This window comes from Lathamus discolor, chromosome 3 (assembly GCF_037157495.1).
Source record: "Lathamus discolor isolate bLatDis1 chromosome 3, bLatDis1.hap1, whole genome shotgun sequence".
Lineage (NCBI taxonomy): Eukaryota > Metazoa > Chordata > Aves > Psittaciformes > Psittacidae > Lathamus > Lathamus discolor.
Window position 1 is genome coordinate 102,383,958 of NC_088886.1, and position 24,867 is coordinate 102,408,824.

Sequence of the window (24,867 nt, forward strand, 5' to 3'; positions counted from 1 at the left end):
ACATGCTTTTCTATACTGACTGACCTGGGGTGGAGTTTTCCCCCCAGACCACGATGGTCTTCTGTAAGACTTGTAGTCAATTCCTGCTTTTCTTCATTTGTTGAGTTGTAAAAAACATAGCTCACATCTTCAGGTCTCGGCAATGATAAGGGTCTTTTGCCTTCTTACTTCAGTGGTGCCAATTTTCCTGAATAGCGGAGATTGCTGCCTCCTAAGTTGAGCTTTTTTTTTAAATTGGAATCTGATGCAAGTGTATAATATTAACTTGCTCATTTGGTTACACAACTTTTACTCACGTAAGTGTGTGGTATCAATAATGTTAATCTCCTTTTGGGTACATTCCCACCCAATTCCATAGTTAAAAGCTGCTGTCAGGGAATACCATTCCCTTATTTTGGAACGTTCAGAACTGATAATTAGTACTTTATAAGAATATTAAAATGTGTTAAAAAAATAATCTGAATTCCCAAACCAGTGTGGAATTATTGTTGTTGTACTGCGTACAGTAGTGTTGTCAAGTATTGTGTACTTGATCCAGTTGCCTTCAGATAGACATTCCGTTATGTTCCCTTCCCTCTGAAGGCGTGTAGTTGGTAGACTGCTTTGTCTAGAATTCGTGTGGTAATTTGATAGGAAGGAATGTTTTGGAAACAAACTTGGAAATACTGAGCAAATTATTTTGAAGCATGGTCTTTAAATAACTTCTGCTTAAAATCTGTAAACTGCAAATGTTTTAAGCACACCTGCTGTTTTTGTGTCCAGTTTATGATTATTTGGCTATTGATCAACTGCCAAAAGAATGTTTGCAAGCATTAAAGGCTGGGTTTTTTTAACTAAACTGCTTCAAAGAAAACATCTGAGTCACAATGAAACTTTTGTTTACTGCCCAAATTCTCTTTTTGTGACCTGCAGGGTTCATCAATGTCTCTTTCTCGGTCTGACAGTCGGGAGCACCTGGGAAATGGCAGTGAATCTGATAACTGGAGAGACCGTAATGGACTTGGACCCACAGCTCATAATGAATTTGTCTCTTCAATTGGTAGCCCCAAGCGAAAACAGAATAAATCAGGTTCATTTCTTAACATCTTACTTAAAAAAAAAAATAAATATTGATATCAATGAATATTTATTTGAATGTTTCGTGGCATCACTAGGGATTTAAATTACCAACAACTATGAAGTAAACTACTTTTACAAATTGAAAAGTGAAAGCATATGCAGGATTGTATAACGTGATATACAAATAATGGTCCAAAAGGAAAACTTTTAAGGAAATCCTTTAAATGTTAAGACATGCTTGCTGAAAGCTCTTTGCTGTCTTGGAAAGGGATTTTCAAACTTTACTGAAAACAGACCAATATAAAATCTTATTTCTAGACCATCATTGTTCTGTTCTGTTACCAATATAACAGACAGGTCTTTATTGGGCTATTTGCTGCTCCCCGGTGAAGTCATAATCTGTGCTGATACTGAATTTTAAAGCGTAATTCTCTTTATGGTGATAAAAAAAGACTATCCATATGTTTGGCATGGCCTAACACATGATTTTAAACACTGGTTTGTGTGGACATAGGCTATAAATTTTGTAATTACTTTCTAAATAATTGAAACTTTAAAATTCTACTTAGGTTGACTTTTTTGATTTTAATTTTTTTTAAACAACTTAATATATACCTTTCTGAAAGAAATGGAGGCAGAGAATACTGGGCTATACTGAGTGCACTATGGGGAAATAATTACTATGGCTGGTTTTACTTTTTTTTATTACTTTTCTTACAAATGTGAATTAAACCTAAAGGTGAGATTAGCTACAAAGTACACAGATAGTATAAGGTGGACATCCAAAGAAAAGACAGCTTCAATTAGAGAAAACATTCATGGTTAGTATACTTGCTTTTTAAAATCAGGAATAATAACATGTTAGTTCAGCTGTGAATGGCTGCATACCATATTCTGCATACCACAGAACAAAAGAGATAAAATGTTTGAAATCGAGCCATTGGGGCTTCCAGACTAATTGGACAAAAATAGAAGCTCTAGGTTAATCAAAATAAATAAGGATTAAAAATGTATTTACATATGCATTAGAAGAAAATTAGAAAAGTGAATACATTTGCTGTAGGGGAAGCTGTTCTCTGTAGCAGCTGTAGCTTTCCCGGAGTATGAAATACACAGAGGAGGGACAAAAGAAATAGCTATGAGTTTCTCATACAAACGTATTTACCTTAATATATAGGTGCCAGGGTACTAAAATGTAAGTCTTCATTGCCACAGTTGCATAATAATATTGAATGTCTTTGTTTTAAAATAAAGCTCCCTTAGTGCACCATTAAGAAGTAGTTAATATTCTATTTTCAATACATGACCTTGTATCGTCTGCCCTGAATTTCTGTTTGAGCTTTTTTGTTCTTATCTTAATGCGATAGCAGAAAAAGTGAAGCACTGCTGTTTATAGTCTAAAAAATCTTTTTAGTTGTTGCTTCATTTGTCAAACTTAATGTTCACATTTTCAACATTGAATGGTTAACTGTATTTTAAAGCTTTTTCCAAAATGGAACTAAGGTTGATAGAAATTCTCCAGACTCTGTAAATCTTATCCCAAATGCTTCTATCCAATTTGTGCCCAGAAAATAAGAAATGTAGCATAACCACTTGTGGAAAAAGTGGTGGTTTTCACATTCTGTTGGTGCTAGATAGTGAAGGCCATAGCAGAAGTCTCTGGGGTAATCTTAATTTTACTCACCTGGAAAAGTATCCTCTGCCTCCTTATGTATATACTTTTGTTCTTTCTTGTGTCTGTAATGACAGAGGGAGCACTCACAACAGCCTCATTTGCACAAATGCCCGATACACTCCCTGGCAGCTATCCTTTTCTTATAGCATGAGGAAAAATAATTAAGAACTGTGTGTTTGTGTACTACCAGTATGCACGCACCTAGGAAAGGGATTGCACTGCTAAATCAGGTTTCTTGGGGGTTTTGAAGAAACTTTATTTTTTTCTAAGATGTACCTTTTAGACATGCAATTTAAGATTATATGGTGATCCTATTTCTAGTTTGTCTTTTATAAAGTTATTGCATTTATTATTTTTGTCTGTATTATACTAAAATGCTAGCCAAATAATGTAGCTGCTATGTAGTTCCTTTACCAGGAATTGCTCCGGCATAGTTTTCTCTTCATCCAGACCAAAAAGGGCTAGTTGCATTTGTGTGCAGTGGTGTTTTCCAAAATTTTCACCAGAAAAGAGGAGAGGCCTTAAAAGGAGGAAAAGCAACAGCATCTCTTGCAGTTCTTTCCTCTGTATGGGTTCCTGACTTGTATCCATGTGACATTTTAATAATGTGGTTTTATTGCTTAAAAGACTTACCCGATTATCTTTTCATAGGAAACAAAAACTTTGCTTTATGCTGTTAGTTCTCTCAGACCACTGAGAGGCTTTTTTTCTGAATAATAAACATTTAAATGTTTTGTCCGTTTAAAGATCTAACTAAATACAGTATTGATATGACAGAAAGCTGTGCACTTATGTGATGTGTCTAAAAATTCCACTTCTCTTTCAGCTGAACACTATCTCAGTAGCAGTAATTACATGGACTGCATTTCCTCGCTGACAGGAAGCAATGGCTGTAACCTGAACAGTTTGTTCAAGGGATCTGATCTGCCTGAGCTGTTCAGCAAACTTGGCTTGGGCAAATATACAGATGTATTCCAACAGCAAGAGGTTAGTGTTCATTCAAAAGACACTTTTGTGTTTGTAGCATGTTTTCCAGCAGTATTCTCTTGACCAAAGACACTAAGAAGTCTGCTTTGTGACAGGATTCTCATGAGCTGTTCTTTCAAAGCTGTATCATACATCTTTCAATTTCCAGACAGACAGCCAGGACATGAGTACTATAAACTTTCCCTGTGTGCCAGTTGACTGAGTTTGACTTCCACAGTCGACTTCCGCTCCCAACTGAGAGATATGGTCAGTCACCTGTGTGATTTCCTCCTCTGCACCAACTAATTTCAGTTTAGTCCAAGTGTGATAGTATTTCATATCCGCAGAATACTATATAGCTAGAGTCAACTTGGTTATCTGCAGATAATTTATACTAGGAACAAATTCAACTGTGTCACAAAAGTACAGCAAGCCCAGCCACAAGACTTGCAGGCTTAGACGTAGAGTCCCTGAGCTTGTTCTGAAAGCACTGTTGTATGTGGGAAGTGTATGTGTCACTCTGCTAGAATGGGGTCTACTAAGGAGCAAAGCAGAGGTCCGTGTGGGTTGTGTCCCTATCTCATGTAGTACAGGGGGAGGACCATAGTTAGATTTGGCATATTCCTGTTCCGGACCCATATGTCTGCTTTTTGCACCTTTATCAGCAGTGGGGTCTGCACCAGTTGCTGGTCTCCTATTTTTACCTGTATGTTTTTTCCTAAAAGACCACACAAAGTGGGTTTCTGCACAGATTTGACATGTCATTGAGAACCATGAACATGTTCATGAAGTGCAAACTCCAAGAGGATCTTCTATTCATATTGCTCGAGTGGCTTTGGTGTGTCAGTATTTAGCTTCAGATTTGCTTCCATGAGACAAGAAGTCTGCACACCAGGGCACATTCAAGTGTGTACTACACTATTTCAGGGATAGACATGAAGCAAGCTTGTCCCTTCTCCTGCACATTAAGTCACTTATGTATATGCTCTCACAGAATTGTCCTGAGTCCACTCAAGTGTATTGCTGCTGTCTCAGCCTGGGGGCAGTTTCCTGCTAGCATTTCCTGTCTCTAATCATGCTGCTTAAGTGCTGTGGGGTCAATATTCAATCTGAACAAATCCAGCTGTGTCTCAATTCTGTGTATGATTCATCAGGTTTTATCTTCTTACACCCCTGCGTGTTCCATAATACCCATATTGTCCAGTCATTAATCCTTTCCTGTCATCTTAGCCACTATTGTATAAAAGGCGAGATATCTGTTGATTTCTAACACATGATGGCTTTTGTTTGATAGGTGGGTTTTTGGTCTGTTTTTTCTTACCATAATTGTTGCTGATTACGTGTGAGACAAGTCAAGTAGTTTGGTCAGAGTGAATTTTCTATTATGTTTCTGAATTGTATTGGGAGCAAAAAAAACCCCGAAACATACATGGTTGAATGCACTTTGGAACGCTTGGTGCTGTAACTCAGCTGTGTCACCAGTAGTTGAGCAATCACCCTCTGCTAACCTACTGTAGTCTGAAGCACCTACCATATCTACAGACACACATACCTGGCTATTCCCAGGTACGTTGTAGCAATTGTTGTAAACACTTGAAATCTCAAGTCATAGCGAAAAAAACATTAATTGATCTTCAGTGCTTTTCTTAAATTGCTCACTTTTTAGTTTCTTTTTATCTGCCAGAAGCGTGGAGTAGCAAATTGAGTAACTATGTGAAGAAGCCACTAGAAAGCAATGATTGCAGTTTACATGCAAAGAAAAGGTTGGCAAAGTAACTGTAAAATGCAGTAGGAAAAAGCCTGAAAGTATTTTGAACCACATTTATGGCTTACTACTTTTGGGGAGAGACTTGTTTTGCATAATTTTTTTATTTCTTTTACTCTAGATTGATCTGCAGACATTCCTTACTCTTACTGACCAAGATTTGAAAGAGTTGGGAATTACCACTTTTGGTGCCAGAAGGAAAATGCTGCTTGCAATCTCTGGTAATAACACGTTATCATTCTTTAGTTTTAAGTATTGCTAGTATTCTTTTCACTTCAGCTGTGTGTTTATAGTTGGCAAAGGATCTTGGAAAGACTGAAAAATAAAGAGTCTAGGGCACAGAGGTCATTTTGGCTTGACCCTCATCAGAAGGTGCTTAAAACCATGTTACGTAGAGCTTTCACATTACCAATAATAAAATTGCAGTAAGAATTACAAGATTTCAGTAGTATTTCAGTTGCATAGTCCTATTTCAGAGGACTGTGCTGCCATTCAGCGAGACCTGGACAGGCTGGAGAGTTGGGCGGGGAGAAACTTGATGAAATTTAACAAGGGCAAGTGTAGAGTCTTGCATCTGGGGAAGAACAACCCCATGTACCAGTACAGGTTGGGGGTTGACCTGCTGGAAAGTAGTGAAGGGGAAAGGGACCTGGGGGTCCTGGTGGATAGGAGGATGACCATGAGCCAGCAATGTGCTCTTGTGGCCAAGAAGGCAAATGGCATCTTAGGGTGCATTAGAAAGGGAGTGGTTAGTAGGTCAAGAGAGGTTCTCCTCCCCCTCTACTCAGCCTTGGTGAGGCCGCATCTGGAATATTGCGTCCAGTTCTGGGCCCCTCTGTTCAAGAAGGACAGGGAATTGCTTGAAGGAGTCCAGCGCAGAGCCACAAAGATGATTAAGGGAGTGGAACATCTCCCTTATGAGGAGAGGCTGAGGGAGCTGGGTCTCTTTAGCTTGGAGAAGAGGAGACTGAGGGGTGACCTCATCAATGTTTACAAATATGTAAAGGGTAGGTGTCAGGATGATGGAGTGAGGCTTTTTTCAGTGATATCCAGTGATAGGACAAGGGGCAATGGGTGTAAACTGGAGCATAGGAAGTTCCACGTTAACATCAGGAAGAACTTCTTTACTGTAAGAGTGACAGAGCACTGGAACAGGTTGCCCAGGGGGGTTGTGGAGTCTCCTACACTGGAGATATTCAAGGCCCGCCTGGACAAGTTCCTGTGTGATGTACTGTAGGTTACTCTGCTCTTGCAGGGGGGTTGGACTAGATGATCTTTTTAGGTCCCTTCCAACCCTTGGGATTCTGTGATTCTGTGATTTCCCCTTGTAAAGTTAGACCTTGGTAGAAAGTTTGTTTCACAGTAGACTGTGAACTTTGTTTTATGTCACAAAACTATAGGTTGCAGAAGCTCTGGGATTACAGGCTCTGCAGAGTCTCAATGGCACTGGATACCAGTCAGGACTGGCATTTTTAAGCTTTATTGATTACCTGAGTAATCATCTTGGAAAAACAGCCTGATTGGGTGGGGTCTTTGGTTTTAGTTTTAGGGTTTTTGGGGGAGTTGATTTTTTTTTTGCCTGGTTTTGCAAATTTAGGCAATGCATAACTAGACTTTTTTCACAGTTATAATAGATAGGATGAGATTCATATTACGTAGAAGCGCTCTGTCATCATTGTCTAGGCAATGAATCTGTAGCAGAGGAAGAATTTTCCGCAGATACTTCATTGTAACACTAGATCACTTTTCTCCCAATTGTGTCTCCTGCTGATGCTGTTAGTGAAGATTTTTAGTAAGTTTAAAATAGTGGCATAAAGAGCTTAAAATACAAAGTATGTAATTCAATAGCAATCATGAAAATCTATGTAGTCTTTCAGTGATTTATATTTATCATGGGGTTTGTTTACAAGAATAGAAAAGTGGGGAAAGGAAAAACATTTTGGATGACCAATTGCTAATACAAGCTTAGGGTGCCTGTGTGAGTGAGAGGTGAGCATCTGTTTTTTTTCTAGCAGTCCTTATTAGAACATTTTCCTAGTGTTCTTAAAATAAAGAATCGTGCTTTGTGAAATAAACAAGACGCTAAAAAGCTTTTCTGTCACCTCAGTTTACGTCATATGGTTGTGCTGCAGCCATACGGTCTGCGTGCCTTTTCAGGAGGATTGCAGCCTTCGAGTACTATAACAGAACCTTTTTAAAGTGTTTTAGTCAGATCAATTTGATCTAAAGCAATGTTGCAAAATATTATCTACTCCACACTGTATCAGTGCCAAATGAGAATTGCACCAAATAGAGGTTGCATCCCAAGCAGCTTCTGTGAGTCTTAAGCTGGCACTCTTGCTATGCTGTTGAACTCATCAAATTGAACGAGGACTTCAGACATCTTCAGTTCCTACTGTTTTGTCTGAAATGTCTTGTTTAAACAGAAGTTTTGGTTTTGGCTTAGATCAAAATATTAAAATTCACTTCTGATGAGAGCTTTTTGTGTGTGTGTGACCTTTATAGAACTGAATAAAAACCGAAGAAAGCTCTTTGACCCATCAAATATACGTGCCTCATTCCTGGAAGGTGGAGCTAGTGGAAGACTACCGCGTCAGTATCATTCGGACATTGCTAGTGTCAGCGGTCGCTGGTAGCAGTTAAATTGTGGCTCAGAAAGTCAGCTGTAAAGATGGGCATGGCAATCCTGTGGACAGCCTTCATTGCACACCACCTCTGCACTTTGGGAGTTTGGGTGTCAAGGACCAAAGCATTTTGTCTGAACAATTCTGTGCCAAAAGAACAGAGAAAACACATTTTGTCTGTTGTCTTTCAAACACCAAATGTGGGTTACTTGTTACTCATGTAGATTGGACAGAATTTGCAATAATAATAATATAGGGTTCTTTGTTTAGTATTTTATTACGTATAACTATAATGTATGCACTGAATTTTTACCTTGTTGAATGAAGGAAGAATGAAAAGCTGGGATGCCAGAGAGCATAGATTTTGGTTTTATTGAGATGGATTTTTCTGGTACTGCTTAAAATAATTATTGAGGTCTTTCTGCACTTTACATGTTCTGATTTCTTGTCCTGTGGAAATCTATTTCTTTCATTTCCATATAAATTTTTATATTGGCACTAATCAAATTTTTTTCAGGTGTTCCTACATTAAGTCACATCTCACTATAATGGTACTAGAAACTGGTTCTTCTGCAGATTTTTCTCCCCTCTCTGTCTCCCAGTAGTTATCTGAAGAGATTGTTTCAAAATCAAACCACTTGGTAGTGGACCAGTCCTGTTATGCTGTTATGAAGCAGTGTAATGCTGCTTGCAATAATACTCACTGCAAGAGATGCAATGAAAGACCAAAATGGACTTTGCAATATTAACCCTTTGTAGTCATCATATTTAACTGCTACCTGTTATGCTAAAAACTGTTTTTAATGGTTGTCTCAAAGAAAAGGGCTATTTTTAGTACCCTGCCACTAAAGGACGCTTATTTATATCAGACTTTTATTTTTAGATTCTATACATCTACAGTACATAACAGATAAAACTGATCTACTGCAGATTTATGGTAGAGAATGAAAGGCATTCATCAAACTAGAGCTTTGGGCTGTCAGTTTGATTAAATGGACAACTAATCTAATTTGACAAGACAGCACTGTTGCCATTTAATAAATGACACATATTACTTACATGACTATGCATGCAGCAATTAAGTGACCTACATAAAATAGGTGTAATAGCATCTGTTTTGTTCAATCTAGATTTGTAATCGTCAGCTGCAGAAGTGTTTGAAACCCTAGAGATGAACTATTTCTGAAACAAGTTATGTTCAACAGAAAGAGTCCATATTATAAGTGGCTAGAGCTAAATATTGCATTCTTATACTGTGAAAGTCCAAATAATTTGGCAATATTATTCCTCTGTCTTTACAAATGTCTTGTTATGAACTTATGAAGGATTCTGATATAATGAAGGAATTCATAAAGTGCCTCTTTCTACAATGCAATATGAAGTTTCCAAGCATTAATTTGTTGAAAAGCATTCCCATGAGAAATATTGTGAATTACCTCTACTGTAATGTATTATTTATGTTCAGTGTACAAGCCTTTTGAGATGGACATAAACCACTGTCAAGTGCTCTTAACAGAAGGCATTAGAGTAACAATTACAGTAGTTGGGTTTTATGCAAAAATGGTGTGAGAACTAATTTTGACACTTTTCATGGATTATTCTTTCTTGTAAGGTGAGAATATAAAATGATGTCTAGAGAAATTTGCACACAGAAAGGGAATTTAAAGGAACTATTACTTGAGGGCATAGATGATCAAGCAATATGTAATTAGCAAAAAATAACTGCTCAGTACTCATTTCAGCCATATCTACTTAATGGTGTATAACTGGGTGACTTTCCCTGTAGATCAAGTAGCAGTTAGCTTCCTCTGGTTTTAAAGTTGTACTACAGATCTGAATGGATAGAGCTTCATCTTCTATGCACACAGTTGTTCACTGCAAAGTTACTCTGCTCAAATGCCAAAAGTCAGTATCCACATATCTCTGAAATATTTGTGTGTATGTGTGTTACACGGGTAAGAGCAACTTCGTGGAAACCCTTGTGGAAGCCACAACGTCTAATTCTAAAACTACTTACACTTGTGCTTATTCCTAAGCATGTAGGTAGTTCCATTCAGATGGCCTACTTACGTGCTTACAGATAAGCCGTCATTTAAATGTTTGCATTTGCAAGACCAGTGTTTGCAAATTGAATTATATTTAGTCATGTTATTTTTATAAAATATTTTTAATAATTTCATAATAATGAAATATTCAGCAACACTTTGTACAGCATTTTCTGCAACCCCTTCTTGCTTATTTTGCCTAAACTTAAAAGCATCAAAACCCCTTTACACGCTTAGATAATTTTTTTCAGTCTTTTGTAAGTACATACTATGTATCCAGACAGTACTATACTCAGAAACTGATTTTATTACAGTATTAAGTTGATGTGGTCTTTTGCTGAGCAGTGCTTATATCATCTACACCAACGTGAAGAATTTCCCATTAACAACATTATTTTTCAATAGGGCTTCACACAAGAGAAGAGCACACTGGAAGAATAAAATTTCTCACTGATTTTGATTCCACAAAGGGAATATGACAGTACAGTGTACCGTATTGTTAGTGTTATATTATGCACAAATATTTGACTTGCTACATAAAAATGTTAGTTTTAAATCTGTGCCTTAATAGTGACCAGTTATCTGTAAATATAGAGCAGATACAGATTGTATTTTTGTGGGTTGTGTCCTTTTTAGGGATTTTTTTTTTTTTAATAAAAGATGAAATTAAAACATTAAAAATGGGAATTTTCAAAACTAATCGATGTTGCATAAAATAAATTTATATAACTCCCTTGTATTCTGATTGGTCAATGAAATACTTTTTATATAGACCCAGTTCCAGGGATGCTTGCTTTGTTAATAAAATATAAAAAGCAGTATTTGACATAACTGCAACATGTTTCTTTCATGTGCTAAAGCTCTGTGTGTTTTACTGTTCTTCATACATCACATACAGTGTGTTTGGCTTTTAAATAAGAATGCTTTTTTGAGATACGTCTGAAAAATTAGCATGAAAGAAGCTAAAGTATCTCGGGTTCAATTCATAGCAGGTTTTAATGGTTTGGCTTACATGAGTTTTATTCTTTCTTTGGTCTTCCCATTTTCATTACTATATGTTTTGTTCTAGTTAGCAGGACAGTTATATGTTCTGTCATGATTGTCATTATACTATCACTGCCAGTGTGGAAGTGAGAAAAAAACACCAATGGGGATCCTTTATTTAGGATGCTGGCCATGTGACCAGTGAGAATTTAGTGGGAGGCAGGGCTTTCACACTGAGGTGATATGTACATAATGTTACGTTAGTCCGGTCTGTTTCCTTGACATGCAGTGGTACAAGTTTAATATTACTTGCTACCTCCTTCAGTGAATTCGGGCATTTCTTTATTCCATGTGTATTTGTTAACTATGTTATACACACAGGTCTCCACTTTAAATTACAGTATTCCTGGCTCACTGACCTTTTAAATCTGAGAATTGCAGATGCAGGAACAAGTTTGGGAAGGGAACAAATCAACAAGCTCTTCTGTTGAGGGCAATTGAAGGGTGTGGTGCTGAGTACCAACTTACAAGGCGTTGGTATAAAATAAGCGGAAATTGCACAGGCAGGTAGACTTGCAAACTGTGTAGTGTTTTTGGTGGCTGAGCAGTAGTGAATTAGAGAGGTCTGAAAAAAGATACGTCCCTTTGTGGACTGTTTTGAGAATACTGCTTCCACCTTGTGTCTTCAGTCAGCAGTGATAAAGGTGGTGTGGAAAAGAGGAGCAACGGTGATGGGAGTGCCAGAGCTAGATAGGCACTCCGCTTCTGGTGCGAGCAGTGTTCTGAGCAGCTGGCATGGCACAGTACGAACAGGCTTGCTCTCTGGGCAAAGAGGTTTCACCATCTAGGTACTCATCACCTCTCTCTGCTACCAGTCAGAAGAGCAAAACTGGTGATTTCCAGTCTGAAGAGGAAGATGTCTATGAAGAAGTGTTGTCAATACCCAAAACAGATGGATTCTTCCAGCTGTGTAAAGGTTAAAAGTGTGACATCTGTCCTTACTGTTTGACCCCACTCCAATCAAATGCTTGGTGGAGGAGACTCTTTTTTTCCAAACCTCTGGAAACCGTGGTTACAAAAAGTAGAGTACCGTTGCTGGCTGGTCAAGAAAGGTGTGGTACGCAAGGATGTTCAGAAATACGTGCTTGTACTGTGAGGTAAGCTAAGAAGTATTTGATTCCAGACAAGTCTGGACACTGCTGCAGTTACCTTTTAATTTTGAAGAACCAGCTTGCTTTGTGTCACAGACACATCTGAGTAAAAGAGAAGTTTGGCTTTTGTTTGGAGTTGCTGCATTTGGAGTACTTGAGAAGATAGAAAAACAAATGAACTAGAAAATTTTGCAGTATGCATCATTGGTGTTTGGCAGCTTTTTTGAAAGTGGAGATCTGTAGGGACATGCAGGCAGCTAGGGAAGAATGTTTACAGAATGCTTCGAGTGGTTACAAGATAAATGAGCTCTTATTTTGAGTCAGGGTAGTTGTGAGCAAGGAATACGTTGTAACCTGAAAAGCATAAAATTCCTTTTTTTGCAGATGATGATTTGCATTGTATTAAAGAAAATTTGGGTTTTCTCTTTGTTTCCTGTGTTACACAGAAGGGGCTTTTTATAGGATAACCGGTTTTAATATGTTGCATGATATCATGAATGAACGAAACAGATTTTATGAATCAAAATAAAGCTGTAGAACAGTCATTTTTGCCATTTTTTTTAATATTGACACTGCTGTTAAGAAGAGCTGGTGGTTAATTAAGAGGATTTCTTCCCATCACTTTGAACAAAGCATACTAAGGAACATAAGTATTAAGGAACAGACTCAAATGTTAACTTACTGTGATAAGGTTCAACAGCAAATGAATGATAAAGGAAAAGCAGAAACAACTCATAACTTCTCATCAAAAAGCAAGTGTTCAATCTCGAAGGAAACAAGGTCATAAATTCTCAAGTTGGTTGGTTGGTTTATTTTTTAAATAATTCAGAAAACTTTTTCTGAATTTCTTGGAATTATATAGATGTATATTGACAATGTATTGTTTTGTTATTCCTAGTATTCTTTAGAATATCTTCAGCTGTAATTACGAGAAGTATTCTATGAAGTTCTTCTGGCATGGAGTTGAATCAGAGTAAATATGAGTTATGTTGGGAAATGAGGATAGCTATGAAGATACAGAATCTTGCGCACTAGTCAAAGCATCATCTAGTGTCAAGTTTCTCCACTCTTCTGAGGAGTAAGATTTGGGCAATATTTGCTCTACTGAGAAATGCAGAATGATTCCAGATGTTTGACAAAAATATGAAGATGAATACATTGTGATGGGAATTAACTAGTTTGTGCCAAAACTGTGTTGCAACTTCATAGTAACTAACAGATGGAAAAAGCAAAACTTGAGAAAAAGAACCGATTATATAATGAAGTAAAAATTTGTCACTTCTATAACATCAGAACTTCTATAACATAATAGTGATGAATATTTTAAGAAATCATGTTGCCACTAATAACCCTAGGATCATGAATTGATGTGGATGTTGTTACACTCTTTTGCTGTGATAAAAATCACAGTCTGTCATCTGTGAAAGAAGCTTTGAAGAGGCCTGAAATGCACACGGCACTAAGTTTTATGGTTCCCACAATTAAAAACACCCATGGAAAATGCAACCTCATACTGTATATATCAACCATGTAGAAGAGAAATGGAAAAGATATAAGATTTGGGGGTTAAGCATAACATGAGAGACCTTCAGTAGACAGTAAATCTTGCTGTATGGTCCGTGTGAATGTACTAATAGAAAAGGAGAATGGAACCCATGAATTAATCCATTTTAAAGCAAAAAATATAAATGTATCTTTTAAAAGATATAACAAAATATTCACAGCCTCTTCCTCTTGCAGGAGTCTTTCCACCATGCAGCAGAATCTCAAGAGTAAACTTCTTGTGTGAAGATACTATTGCATGGTACCAGAAAAATCCTTACTCTGAAATAGCATGAGTGCAGCACTGGATGCTTAGCAATGACAATTCACTAATAAAAATACTGGTTCTTTTAGTACTGTAACATATTTTTGATGTAATCTAGTGTCTAGCTATCAGTACAAAGCTAACACGGTAAGTGAGGAGAAATTGCTACGTTTGATTTTTTTGCTTGGAAACTGGATGGAAGACAACTAGCTAACTAGCTAATCCCTACTGGCCACGAGAGTTCTTTGTGCAGTTGTATTAAAATTGCTGTCCCAGCAGTGTTTCTCCTTGCACCGAGTGGTGACAATAGCCAGCAAATTGGAATGCTGAATGCATCCGTCATGTAAGAAGGCTCCTCCTGAGCATGCCTCCAGCAGTGGTTTATCTTCCATCTTCACTGAAAGTGGTTGCAGATGCTCCACAGTTGACTCAGTGCTTTCCTTCCATTATACTTTTGGACTCCAAATGCTAGAAAGGGCTAACTTTCAAATTCTACATTTTGCTTGCACAGGCACAATGTTCGCTCCTTTTCCTAGGAGTCAACGTGGAGAGTATCCAGAACCGAAGTGTGGATGAGAGCTTTGAAGATTTATTTTTTTTATAGGGATTTAAAAGTCATGACTGAAGACTGGAAATGACACTTCTGGCACAGCTGCCTTTCTTGGCTGCTGGTGGTGTCTGCTCACCTCTCCTAGATCTTGGCTTTCCCATACTTGGCTTGCGTTTCTGCTCTTTTCTGGTGAGAAGTCAAGTTTCAAACAAGTACTGTTGGGAAGTTTTGAAGCATTTTAAATTTACAGGCAGGCTTTGCTTTTTGTGTTGGACTTAAAAACTATGGCAGTGAAGGTACAGATGCTAATGATCATCCTTGGCCACTGAGGAATGAAATTTCTAAGCACAACATAAAGAGTACATTGTGATTACAAGGCTGGTTTAGATGAGGGCATAATTTTTTCACATGGGCAGTTGTTCATGAAGAACAAGAAAAGGAATAATTTATTTGGGGTTTTTTTATATATATACATTCATGTGTATGATATGTGTGTGTGTGTGTATATATATACACACACACATATATATATATATATATATATATATATATAAAGGAGCATCTGTAAGGATGCATCTGTCCTTTTTCATGGTGTTCTTATTACAGTTAAAATTATTATACAAAGTGACTCCAGGGCACTTCCTGTAACCAGTAATAAATACATGATTATTCATAGACGGACTCTTTAATGTCCACCCACTTTCTCTTCAACATTAGTTACTGGAGTACAACAGAACTCCTTACTTCCCATCTGTCTGTAATACTTCTCCTGAAGCCAATGATCCATGCCCTTCAGTTGCATATTAATATGTGGTTATTCTCTGCCCTGGAGCTGCTGCAGGGACAAGATAATGAAAACCTCAAACCAGAATTGCTTATGATCTCATTCCTAGTGCATCTTCTTGCTGTGTAAACGTATTCTACCTCTCATACCAGGAGCTATGAGAGAATTTGTGGGCTAAACAGACGTGTTGGTCTGCTGAAAACTTGGAAACTCAGTATTTTCAAGTCCTCTCCCTGTTTAATCATTATGTGATGAATTTCTAAGCTTCAAGATGTTTTACTTCTGGTTTTGTTTGTCAAATCCTTTTCAAGTGTATAGCTTTTTTCTGATTATACCATTTATGATAAAACAGGCATTCAATCAGATACATCAATACATGAAAATGCATTGTATTTTCAAGGTTGTACTAGAAACTGAATTTTGGAGAGTCTTTGTATCCTTGGTCTATTTTGGGTTTAAGTGGAATTTTACAGACATCTCAGAATTTGTGTATATACATAAAACCCCAGAATGTTATGACAAAGAATCTCGATTCTGTCCTTTCCACCTCCTTTCCCAATAGCAGGTAACAGTTAGTGCTTCATCTTACATAATTTTTATATATTTTTTTTTTTTTACCAAATTGAGATTTTCCAAGTGCACAAAATTTGGCAGGTGACAAATCGGGTTCTTTATGGTTCCTGAAGGCAAATACTTTTCTGATAAACATTCTGGTGTGTTTTTCATGTGCTATTCAACATGGGAGGTGTGCAAAAAAATGAAAGAGGTCTTGAAAGCTTTCCTGCTTGACCTTTAATTCTTCACCAGGTCAGCTTTTCCTTTTGCAATTGCTTTGTGTTTAAGCACAGAAAAGAAATCCATGCTAGAGCAGTACATCCTTCCTCTGTGCATACTGTCATCTTGCCTACAGTTTTTTGAAAACAAATTCTTTAGACTTCTAGACCTGGTAATATGTTGTAAGAGATCTTTAGTTGCTACGTGTTCACCTACTCAGAGATTAAAGCTTGTGCTTCATGATGAACAGGCTCTGAATTTGTGTACTCAGGGAACAGATTTATGCCCACATTTCACGCTCAATAATGAAAAGACAGAACTCCAAGACAGTATAAATGTTCAGGTCATGTTCTTCCCATGTAAGCTACCTGTCGCTAAGCTGATGCAAGTAGAGTTCTTTCAATTCCTGTTAAATGCACTTCCTCCTGATAAGAAGTTATTTGTCGAAACAGCTGTTACGGTCTATCTCCTGGTGGTGGCTACTCAAGCCTTCATAAGTGAGTTTTAATCCACTGGGACCCAAAACTGAAACCAGTTGTGGTGAATGCTTGCTTAATGGTTTCTTTTCCTTTTGCAGCATTCACAGCTTTCATTATGTAATATTCTAATGAAGAACTTTTCCAGCACAATTTTCTTCTCATTGTGAAGGTATAATATTGCAATGTTATAAACAAAGTGAGAAGTTGGGTAGTCAAAGATTAATGTGAACAGCTATTAGGAAAACTGTGGATGAAAGTCTCCATATTTGACTTTGGGAAGAGGTGCTGCAACAGCTCTTGAAGGAACAAAAAACAGTGCAGACCATTGCTTTGCCATTGCTTTTTAGTTGCAATGATAGTGATTAATGGTTAGAGGAAGAAACGAACTGTGTGGTTCACGGTGCATTTTCAGGAGCTTTATCTCAACTGAAAATGGTCAAAGGGAGCATGATGCACCTCTTCAGAAACATAACCAAAGCACTGCTCTGGAGAGAGAGAGGTAGTGTTTCATGAAAGTTTCCAATATCTCATTGTGAAGTTCTGAGCCCTTTTTTTGACCAATGTTCATACCTCTACTGAGAAAGTCTTTGAAAGTTTTCAATTAATGACAACAACAACAACACAATCACTCTTTGTCATTGATTTGCCAGTTTTTTAGCAGGGGTTTCAGTGGTGGTTTCCCTAACCTTACTTTAAATCTAGATGAAGTCAGAATATACTTCCAGCCACTTCTTACCATTTGCCATAGAAATTAAATTAAGTCCTACCTCGGATTTCCATTAGGAGATGCTTAGGTTGCAATCAAGTCATGCTTTGATTCATTTTATTTTTGTCCCTGTAAGTTAGCTGGGTGGAGTTCCATGTACCTTTTGCTAAGGGTTTTGGGATGTCTGTAACCTGCTTTCCACCTTTTCCATGGGCTACTATTTAGTTCTCCAGCATCCCTCTGGAAGCGGATACGCATTGCTGCAGCAGCACAGGCGTTACCTAAGGCAGCTCTGAGTGCAGCTTTGCTGTTTCCTTGTGTATGTGCCTCCCCACCAGCATCACTGGGGAGCTCATTGTCTGTTCATTCACCTTCCCTCTCACTACTCACTTTTTTCAGTGCTTCCAAATAATCTGTCTGGATCACAGTCCCAAGCTGGGTGTCTCACAGGACACTGCTGTGCACTGGTTCTATTGCTGTAATTGGTATTAAGTAGGCAAGATGCACCCCTCTGGTGGGTCAGCAGTGGCCATGTGTCAGGTGCCAACCCAGCTGCTCTCACTCACCCGGCTCAGCAAGGACAGGGTGAAATAAGGTGAAAAATCTCATGGGTGGACATAAGGCTAAGGACACCCTTACTGATTAGTCACAGGTGAAATGGTCTCAACTTGGAGGAAATATCTTACATTTATTGACAATTCAAGTTTGGGTGGTGAGCAACAAAGACAAATTAAGCCCCTCATTACTGCCTTTGCCCACCTCAACCTCCCTCCTTTTGTCCTATCTCCACCTCTCCCTGCTCCTGATGGCCAGGCAGTGTTTTCCTGCCCATCACCTCTGTCTTGGGAAGCACCCTTGTGGGGCTAAGGGCAGCTGGAACTGGCCATGTCCCACCCAAGGCAGCCCCAGCCTCTCCTCGCAGAGTCTCCTCAGCCCTGTAGCTGACCCAGGGTGTGGGTACCTGGTGCTGCCCCAAATCACTCCCTGGCCCATCCTAGATCCCCCTTCCTGAGGAGGGTTTGGGAGCAGCTCCAGCCAGCATTTACAGGAAGGTGCTGGCTTGGTGACCATGTTGCCTCCACCTGTAACCCACCTCTCCCCCTCACCTCAGCACCAGCAGGCCATGGAGCCAACGCTGGTTGTGCTGGTTTAACACACTAAGGTAAGGGTGCCCTAGCTGCAGGGAGCCGTTTAGGAATGATGGGTTTGGTGCACAATAAGGTGCACCTGGGGGGGCTACTGGTGAGCAGGTGGGGGCCATTGTGGTGACAAGCTGCCCCGGAGCCCTTCCTTCCCCAGGCACTGGCTTCATAAAGGGCAGGATGAGGTTGCTCAGTGTTGTGGTTTGGGTTTGTGAGTACTGCATGGAGAAGATGGCTTCATTGCCAGAAGCTCCTGCCTGAGGCACCCTGGAATGAGGAGCAGTAGCAAGCAGAGAGGTGACTCAAGGCAGGAGGAGTGGTGAAATGGGGGTGCCCATAAAGGTAAGTTACTTCTTAAAATCTGGTAGAAGCCGCAAGTTGACTGTAAAGCTGCCTGTGGCACAGCTGTGACCAGGTAGCATGTTCCCTCTCTTTGTAGTTGGTTGTATTCATGATGGGGTGCTCCATAGCAGCGGCTTGGGTCTGCTGTCCCTTTAGGAGATGTGTTGTCCGTGTGTTATGTCATCCTAAATGCCTTTGGTGTTTGTCTGAGTGGTTTAGTATCTGTATTTGAATCACAGAAGGACTGTGGTGGATGATTTACTCTCCAAATACTTGTTTTCCCTTGTGTTAAAATGCTCTTTGTAGCTAGATGTATTTTGATTTATATATTTAGCCTCATTCAGGGCTTGGTTTGTGAGGAATAGGTGTAAGTACTTACATTAAATCTAATAGTAACACTCTGAGGAGGGTCCCCTCCACTGTTGCATGCCTGGACCCCAGCTCTGGGTGTTGCATGGGCTGAGACTGTGTTTCTGTGTACAGTGCTACATGTTTTTAAACTGCATTCCAATGTGATAAGTTTTGTGATGAATTCAGGGTTTGGCTTTGGGAGAAAGTCATGCATTATTCACACAGGTCAAAAGTCAGCCAAATCACACTTTAAAGTAAGCTGTTCTGTAAGAGATAAGTTTGGGGTAGACAGCTGAATATATTTAGTTCTTTAATATCTTTATAAATCTGACCTTGCATATTTATTCCTTAATCTGTGCTGATTTGTTATGTTTGTGTGAATATAAGAGCAATCAAAAAGCAGCCATGATTCATATGCACGATATTTTTAAACATCTGACAAAGGAATTGCTTTCCATTTAGAGTCACCAATGTTTTTGTGAGGCATGGGAGTAAGCGTGATAGCAGATGGCAAAAGCTTCCAGCAACAGGCAGTGTGACGTCTAAGCAGAGCTTTCCCAACACCCCTGCTGTGGCAGCAGATGGAGAGGTTGGCAAGTAGGGAGGACGCTACTTTTATAGCGTGCAGTGCTTCGAAAGATGGGTTTTGCCGGGTGAGCTGGGGCTGGCAGAGCTCAGTGAGCTGCACCAGCCAGGGCTGAGGGAAGAGTAACAAATGCTAAGAAAGGGGATGCCAAAGGCACCACAAAAATGTAGCAGAACTCCTAATGGTGTTTTGAGGTTTTCCTTGCTTTTGACCTTTTATGACTTTTTCTAAGGCAAAATTGCAGCTTTCCATCAGTCTGCACATGCACGCACACGCACAAGGGCATTTCAGCATTTTGTCAACATTTGCAACACTTGGAAGCTTCAAAAGCTTTTTCTTGTTTCTCAGACAAATAGAACTTAAATACATGAGTGCATCGTTCAGATAGTTGCTGTCATCTGCCCTTGCTATCGTGTTTAGAATAATACCTAATTGTGCTGGAAAATGAACCCACCTTTTTTCTGCTACAGCTTTTAATTTTTCAGACATGGTAGAAAATTAATTTTATGAAAACTTGTAAGCTGTTTTTTTGTATCATGCATTATCCGCACCATTATGGGGTTTTTTTGCAACCTATTTTCACTCAACCCGTTCAAAATGATAAGACTTTACCATATCTCTATAAGCAGTCCCTGCAGAGCTGCTGTTTGCACTGCAGTTCTAGTGGCCAGATAGTACATGAAAATCTTCAGTTCTGGGGCTTGTGTTTACCCAGTTATTATTTTTAAGGTGCTTTACAGTGATATCCTCTTGTAATTAAAGATGTACCTGGGTTTTGCAGCAGGGTTGGACTAGATGACTGTTGAAGATTACATTTCAACCCAAACCATTCTGTGACTTCCTTAACAACTAAGAAGCACAAATTCCCAAAGACTCACAAATAAATAATTTTTAAAATTGAGGGGTTTTAAGGACCTGTTGATTGATTGCATTGCTCAGTAATGAATATTAAGGGAAAACTATGTACTGCATTTTCTTATCTGCTTCTCAGGATTTGCTACCAGCTTGTGGAAATAAATCATGTTTCTTCAGGTAGCTATGGGGCTTGCATATTGAGTAGACGTGGATCTCCTAAAGCAGCTGGAGAGAAGCGTGCTGGGACTTCACAGTTGCTCTGGTACGGTGCAATGAGAACTGCACAGCCACTGTGCTGTTAGACTGGTATATGGGAGGCTAAAGAGTTTCTGGTGTCAAAAAAGGAGCACAAAGACAGCTGCAGCTCAAATTTAAGTCAGAGGCAATAAAAGAAACCTCCCTGTGACTTGAGTAACCATTAAAGATTTTTCTTCCTTTGGATGTAAAGCTAGAGTATTGCACTCTGTGGGTTGTTAGCATGATACGCTTATATCTAGCTGAAGCTTTTGTCTGAGGACAGTGACCTATGAATTGTATTTTTAAATCTGCCACTGAGCTTTGATGTGCCCAGAGGCACCGTCTGGACTCATCAGGAATCGTGAAGCAGCTGTATTTCGTAAGAGTCTGGAAACTTGACAAGCCTCACAAAACAACATCATTCTGGCTGAAATGATAAACTTCATTAGGCCAATATAACTACACATACTAAAGAATTTAAAACATGCTTTTACAAGATTACATAAAAACATCACATGCTCACAGGCCTTAACACTAGTGAAGTCTGAGGGAAAATTACCTAGGGCTTACTAATCTTTCTTCCATCCTCTGAATTCTGTAGCCAAAGAACATCAGTGCTGTTGAGTGTTACTCTCTTACTTTTTAACCAAAGAGAAGAAAATAGGTTAAACTTTTTACTTGCTTAGACACTTCAGTACTACAGAGCTCTGTGGTTTTTATACGGTTTGTGGAATTGCAGTAACTTTTTACTTATTGATTTTATTTGAGCATATGATTTATGTAACTTCAGGAAGGTAGGTAGAAGACTTGAGACAAGGTTAGTGAGTAAATGACTAGTATTTCTGTGAGGGTTGTATTGTATTCTAAATAGCTTTAGAGAAGCAGTTTTTTGAGAAGTCACAGGGAGTTGATGGTGTTCTGAGTATATTTATTCTTTTATGAGTAGTTAATGTTGAATCAAATGTAGTACTGGAAATGGGAGATTTAGTGCATCTCTTATTGTTTGCACAAAAGCTTAAGGTAGATTAAGTGTTTTGGCTAAAGCTGATTGCAGGAGTTAAGTGTGAGTGGGGTTCTTTCGGGGGCTGTTGTTTTGTTTTTAAACCACAGAAAAGTATTCTTTGTATGCGTCTGTGAAATTGGGATTCCAATGCAGGTTTCTTTAGCATGCTGCCTTTTGACCTGTTGCATGTTGGAAGATAAGCTAATCATTCATTTTTAGAAGTCCCGAAGTTGCAGAAGGGAATATCTTCCTGGTAATATATGATACACAATATTTGTACTCCACAAGCAAGGCAAAGAGGAGAGGTAATCTTTTATAACTCGAGTGTACTGCACAAATACTTCAGCTGTATGTGCTAAAGAAAGTTATTTTGTAAAGCACTGCTAGGCTGAAGCAGGCAATGTCATACCTGAAAGCAGCTTCACTGGGGTAGGTCAAGGTCTGTCTTCCCCAGGATTGTGTTGCTAAAAGCCATGAATATCCCCTAGGATTTCCTCTTGGGCTCCAGAAGGTTACTCAGAGGCTTTGACACAACAGCTTTCATTCTGATAGTTATGTTAAGAACATGGAAAAAAGGTCCACCATTTCATTTTCTAAATGCCTTACTTTTTATGTGTGTGAGGAGAACACAGTCTGGGTACTCACCTGGGGCAGCCCAACCCTTTTGGGGGTGTCTGTCCCTCCCTGCCTGCTTTTCAGGTGGGGCAAATCTCCATTGCTGCTGCAACCTTAACCTAGCTTCTTTAAACTTGTGACTTCTTGGGGTTTTAGGGTTTGGGATGGAGTTTTGGGGGGTTGGGTTTTTTTAATGCATTTGAAAATGTTAACCTTACTTCTTGATCTACCCTAATATTGTCTGAGTTCACATGAGTGAATGTGTTAGTTAGGGGAGATAATGTTATCCACGTTTCTATGTTGTCTGCACAGTAAAAAAAGGTGAAATAAGCTCTTCAGTGGCTCAGGCCGTGCTCATCCCTTGATGATACAGGTTGCAACACATTCACCATGATGCTCCCTTGGTACAATGCTAGGAAAAGAATGTTCTCTTCCTCCCCCCCCCCTCCTTTTTTTTTTTAAGGAGAATGTTGGTTCTGTTCTTCAGCTCTACAAGTTTTCTCTCAAGTTCTCAAGAAATCTCCAGAGCTTCCCCTTCCCAACCAACACTGCCCTTGATTTGCTGATGAACCCTGTGGGATGAAGTCATCAAGAAAAAGTTCTTGTTTTTCCTGTATCTGTTTTCCTACACAACCTTGTTGCTTTATTCTTTTCACCACAGAAGGCATGTGTTTTAAGTCTGATGACTTGTATTACGTTAGGAAATCCTCCCACAGCACAGACCTTTCTAAACATTGTTTGTTGACTTACGGGAACAAGATCATTCCTGTTGCTCCATGCTGACCTTTGGAAAGGGGCTGACATTTGTGTGTGGTAGCCACAAGCTCTGGGAGAGGGGGACAGCTCAGTCCCCTTCCTGTCTCCAGAGCCAAACAAACAACAACAAAAGAACAGTGCCATTGTCTGAAAAGGGCCTTTTTGTGTTAAAATGCATAGCGAGACAGCTTTGAAGAGGCATCATCTCTACTAAATAGGTGTTTGCAGCCAGGAGGCTCCTGAGAGTCTCTCATGCAAGCGCTTAAGGGGTAGGCAGTATGTATCAGTCAGCCTGCCTGAAAGAATCAGGGCAGGAGTATCTGATTGAAAACCAGACAGGCACCAACTTCCTCTCCTCCTAATCCCCATCCACAAAAAAAGAAGCAAAAAAAAAACTGGGGAGGGGAGAGGATCTGGCATCTCCCCAAGGAATGCAATAATCCCAAAGGTGGTGCGAGAGCACTTCGTGATCACACACTGGCTCTTGCTCCCTGCAGCTGCTGCCAGCTCCCCTCCTACGCATGCTGGGTCTCAGAGGTAATATGAGTCTGGATGCTGGACAGTTAATCAACTGCAGGAAAATTAACGTTTTGGAGGCCACTCTTCTGCTGCGAGGTGCTTGCTGTTTAATAAAATGCAGGACGCTGCCACGTATCGCATACTTACAGGATGCTGCTGGCTGGCTGCTCGCTTGGCTTTTGGTTTTGGCTGGGGTTTAGCATTTCTCGGTGTTGGATTTCTCTCTTCTGTAGCTATTGCCAAAGGGAGGATGGGCTCTGCAACACTGGCAAAGGCAGCTGCGGTCCAGCCCCGACTGCCCTGTGTTTCTCCAGGGTTAAGCGCCCTCGAGAGCAGCATCCCGTTGTCCCTGGGTGCCTGCTTGCAACTGGGAGAAGCACTGCGATGAAGGTATTGCAGTATGAACAGTCCTTATGGGACTGCTTTAAGGAGAGGATGGTGCAGGAGAGATGAAGGGCCATCTGCTAAGGTGTGCACAGGTGTTTCTTATGGTGATTTCTGTGATGAGAGGCTGCAAAGGTTTTTGCCAACAATGGCTATAAACTTGCGGATGTGGAGCCAAAATGCCCTCCCGTGGCAGTCTCCTTTAAGGACAAGGATCCTTGGAAGGTGCGGGGAGGCTTTCCAAAACAAACCTGACAACAGTGGTGGGGTTGGTCCTACCAGCAGGGCTGTGGAACAAGAGAACATTGTGTCCAGAGAGGAGGTCTGAACACAAATCTAATTCCTTAGGCTGTCTGCAGTTGTCAGTGGTGTGAGGACCCTGGCACATGAAAGCCAAGTCATCCCTAAAAACACCTTGAAGTCATTCTTCTGCTATGATGAAATATATAAAAAATATTTGATATGAAAAATAACTCCATTGAGATACACATGAAGCGTTTTGTCGCTTACTACCCAGAGTTTAGGTAACAGTAGTGGCTGTTACCTTGCATTTAGGGAGTGGTATCTAAGTGATGTACATGAATTCTATCAGCAGTATATGCTTTGGGGGGGGGGGGGGGGTTGTTGCCCAGCATGGCCCCATACACAGCTGGTCTGTGACAGGACCAGCTCATATGTTTTGAGCTGGAAGGGCTCAGTTTGCCATGT

At 39.6% G+C, this 24,867-nt stretch overlaps 1 protein-coding gene across 1 annotated transcript in view; it reads left to right on the top strand.

Annotated features, from left to right (window-relative positions):
- Positions 1-10,971, top strand: part of BICC1 (BicC family RNA binding protein 1) — a 112,482-nt gene extending 101,511 nt beyond the window's left edge. The window contains exons 18-21 of the mRNA XM_065670840.1: positions 913-1,069; positions 3,561-3,721; positions 5,587-5,686; positions 7,971-10,971. Of these exons, the coding sequence (XP_065526912.1) occupies positions 913-1,069; positions 3,561-3,721; positions 5,587-5,686; positions 7,971-8,101 (549 nt within the window). The 3' untranslated portion in view covers positions 8,102-10,971. The remainder of the gene's footprint in view (positions 1-912; positions 1,070-3,560; positions 3,722-5,586; positions 5,687-7,970) is intronic.
- Positions 10,972-24,867: the final 13,896 nt, after the last annotated feature.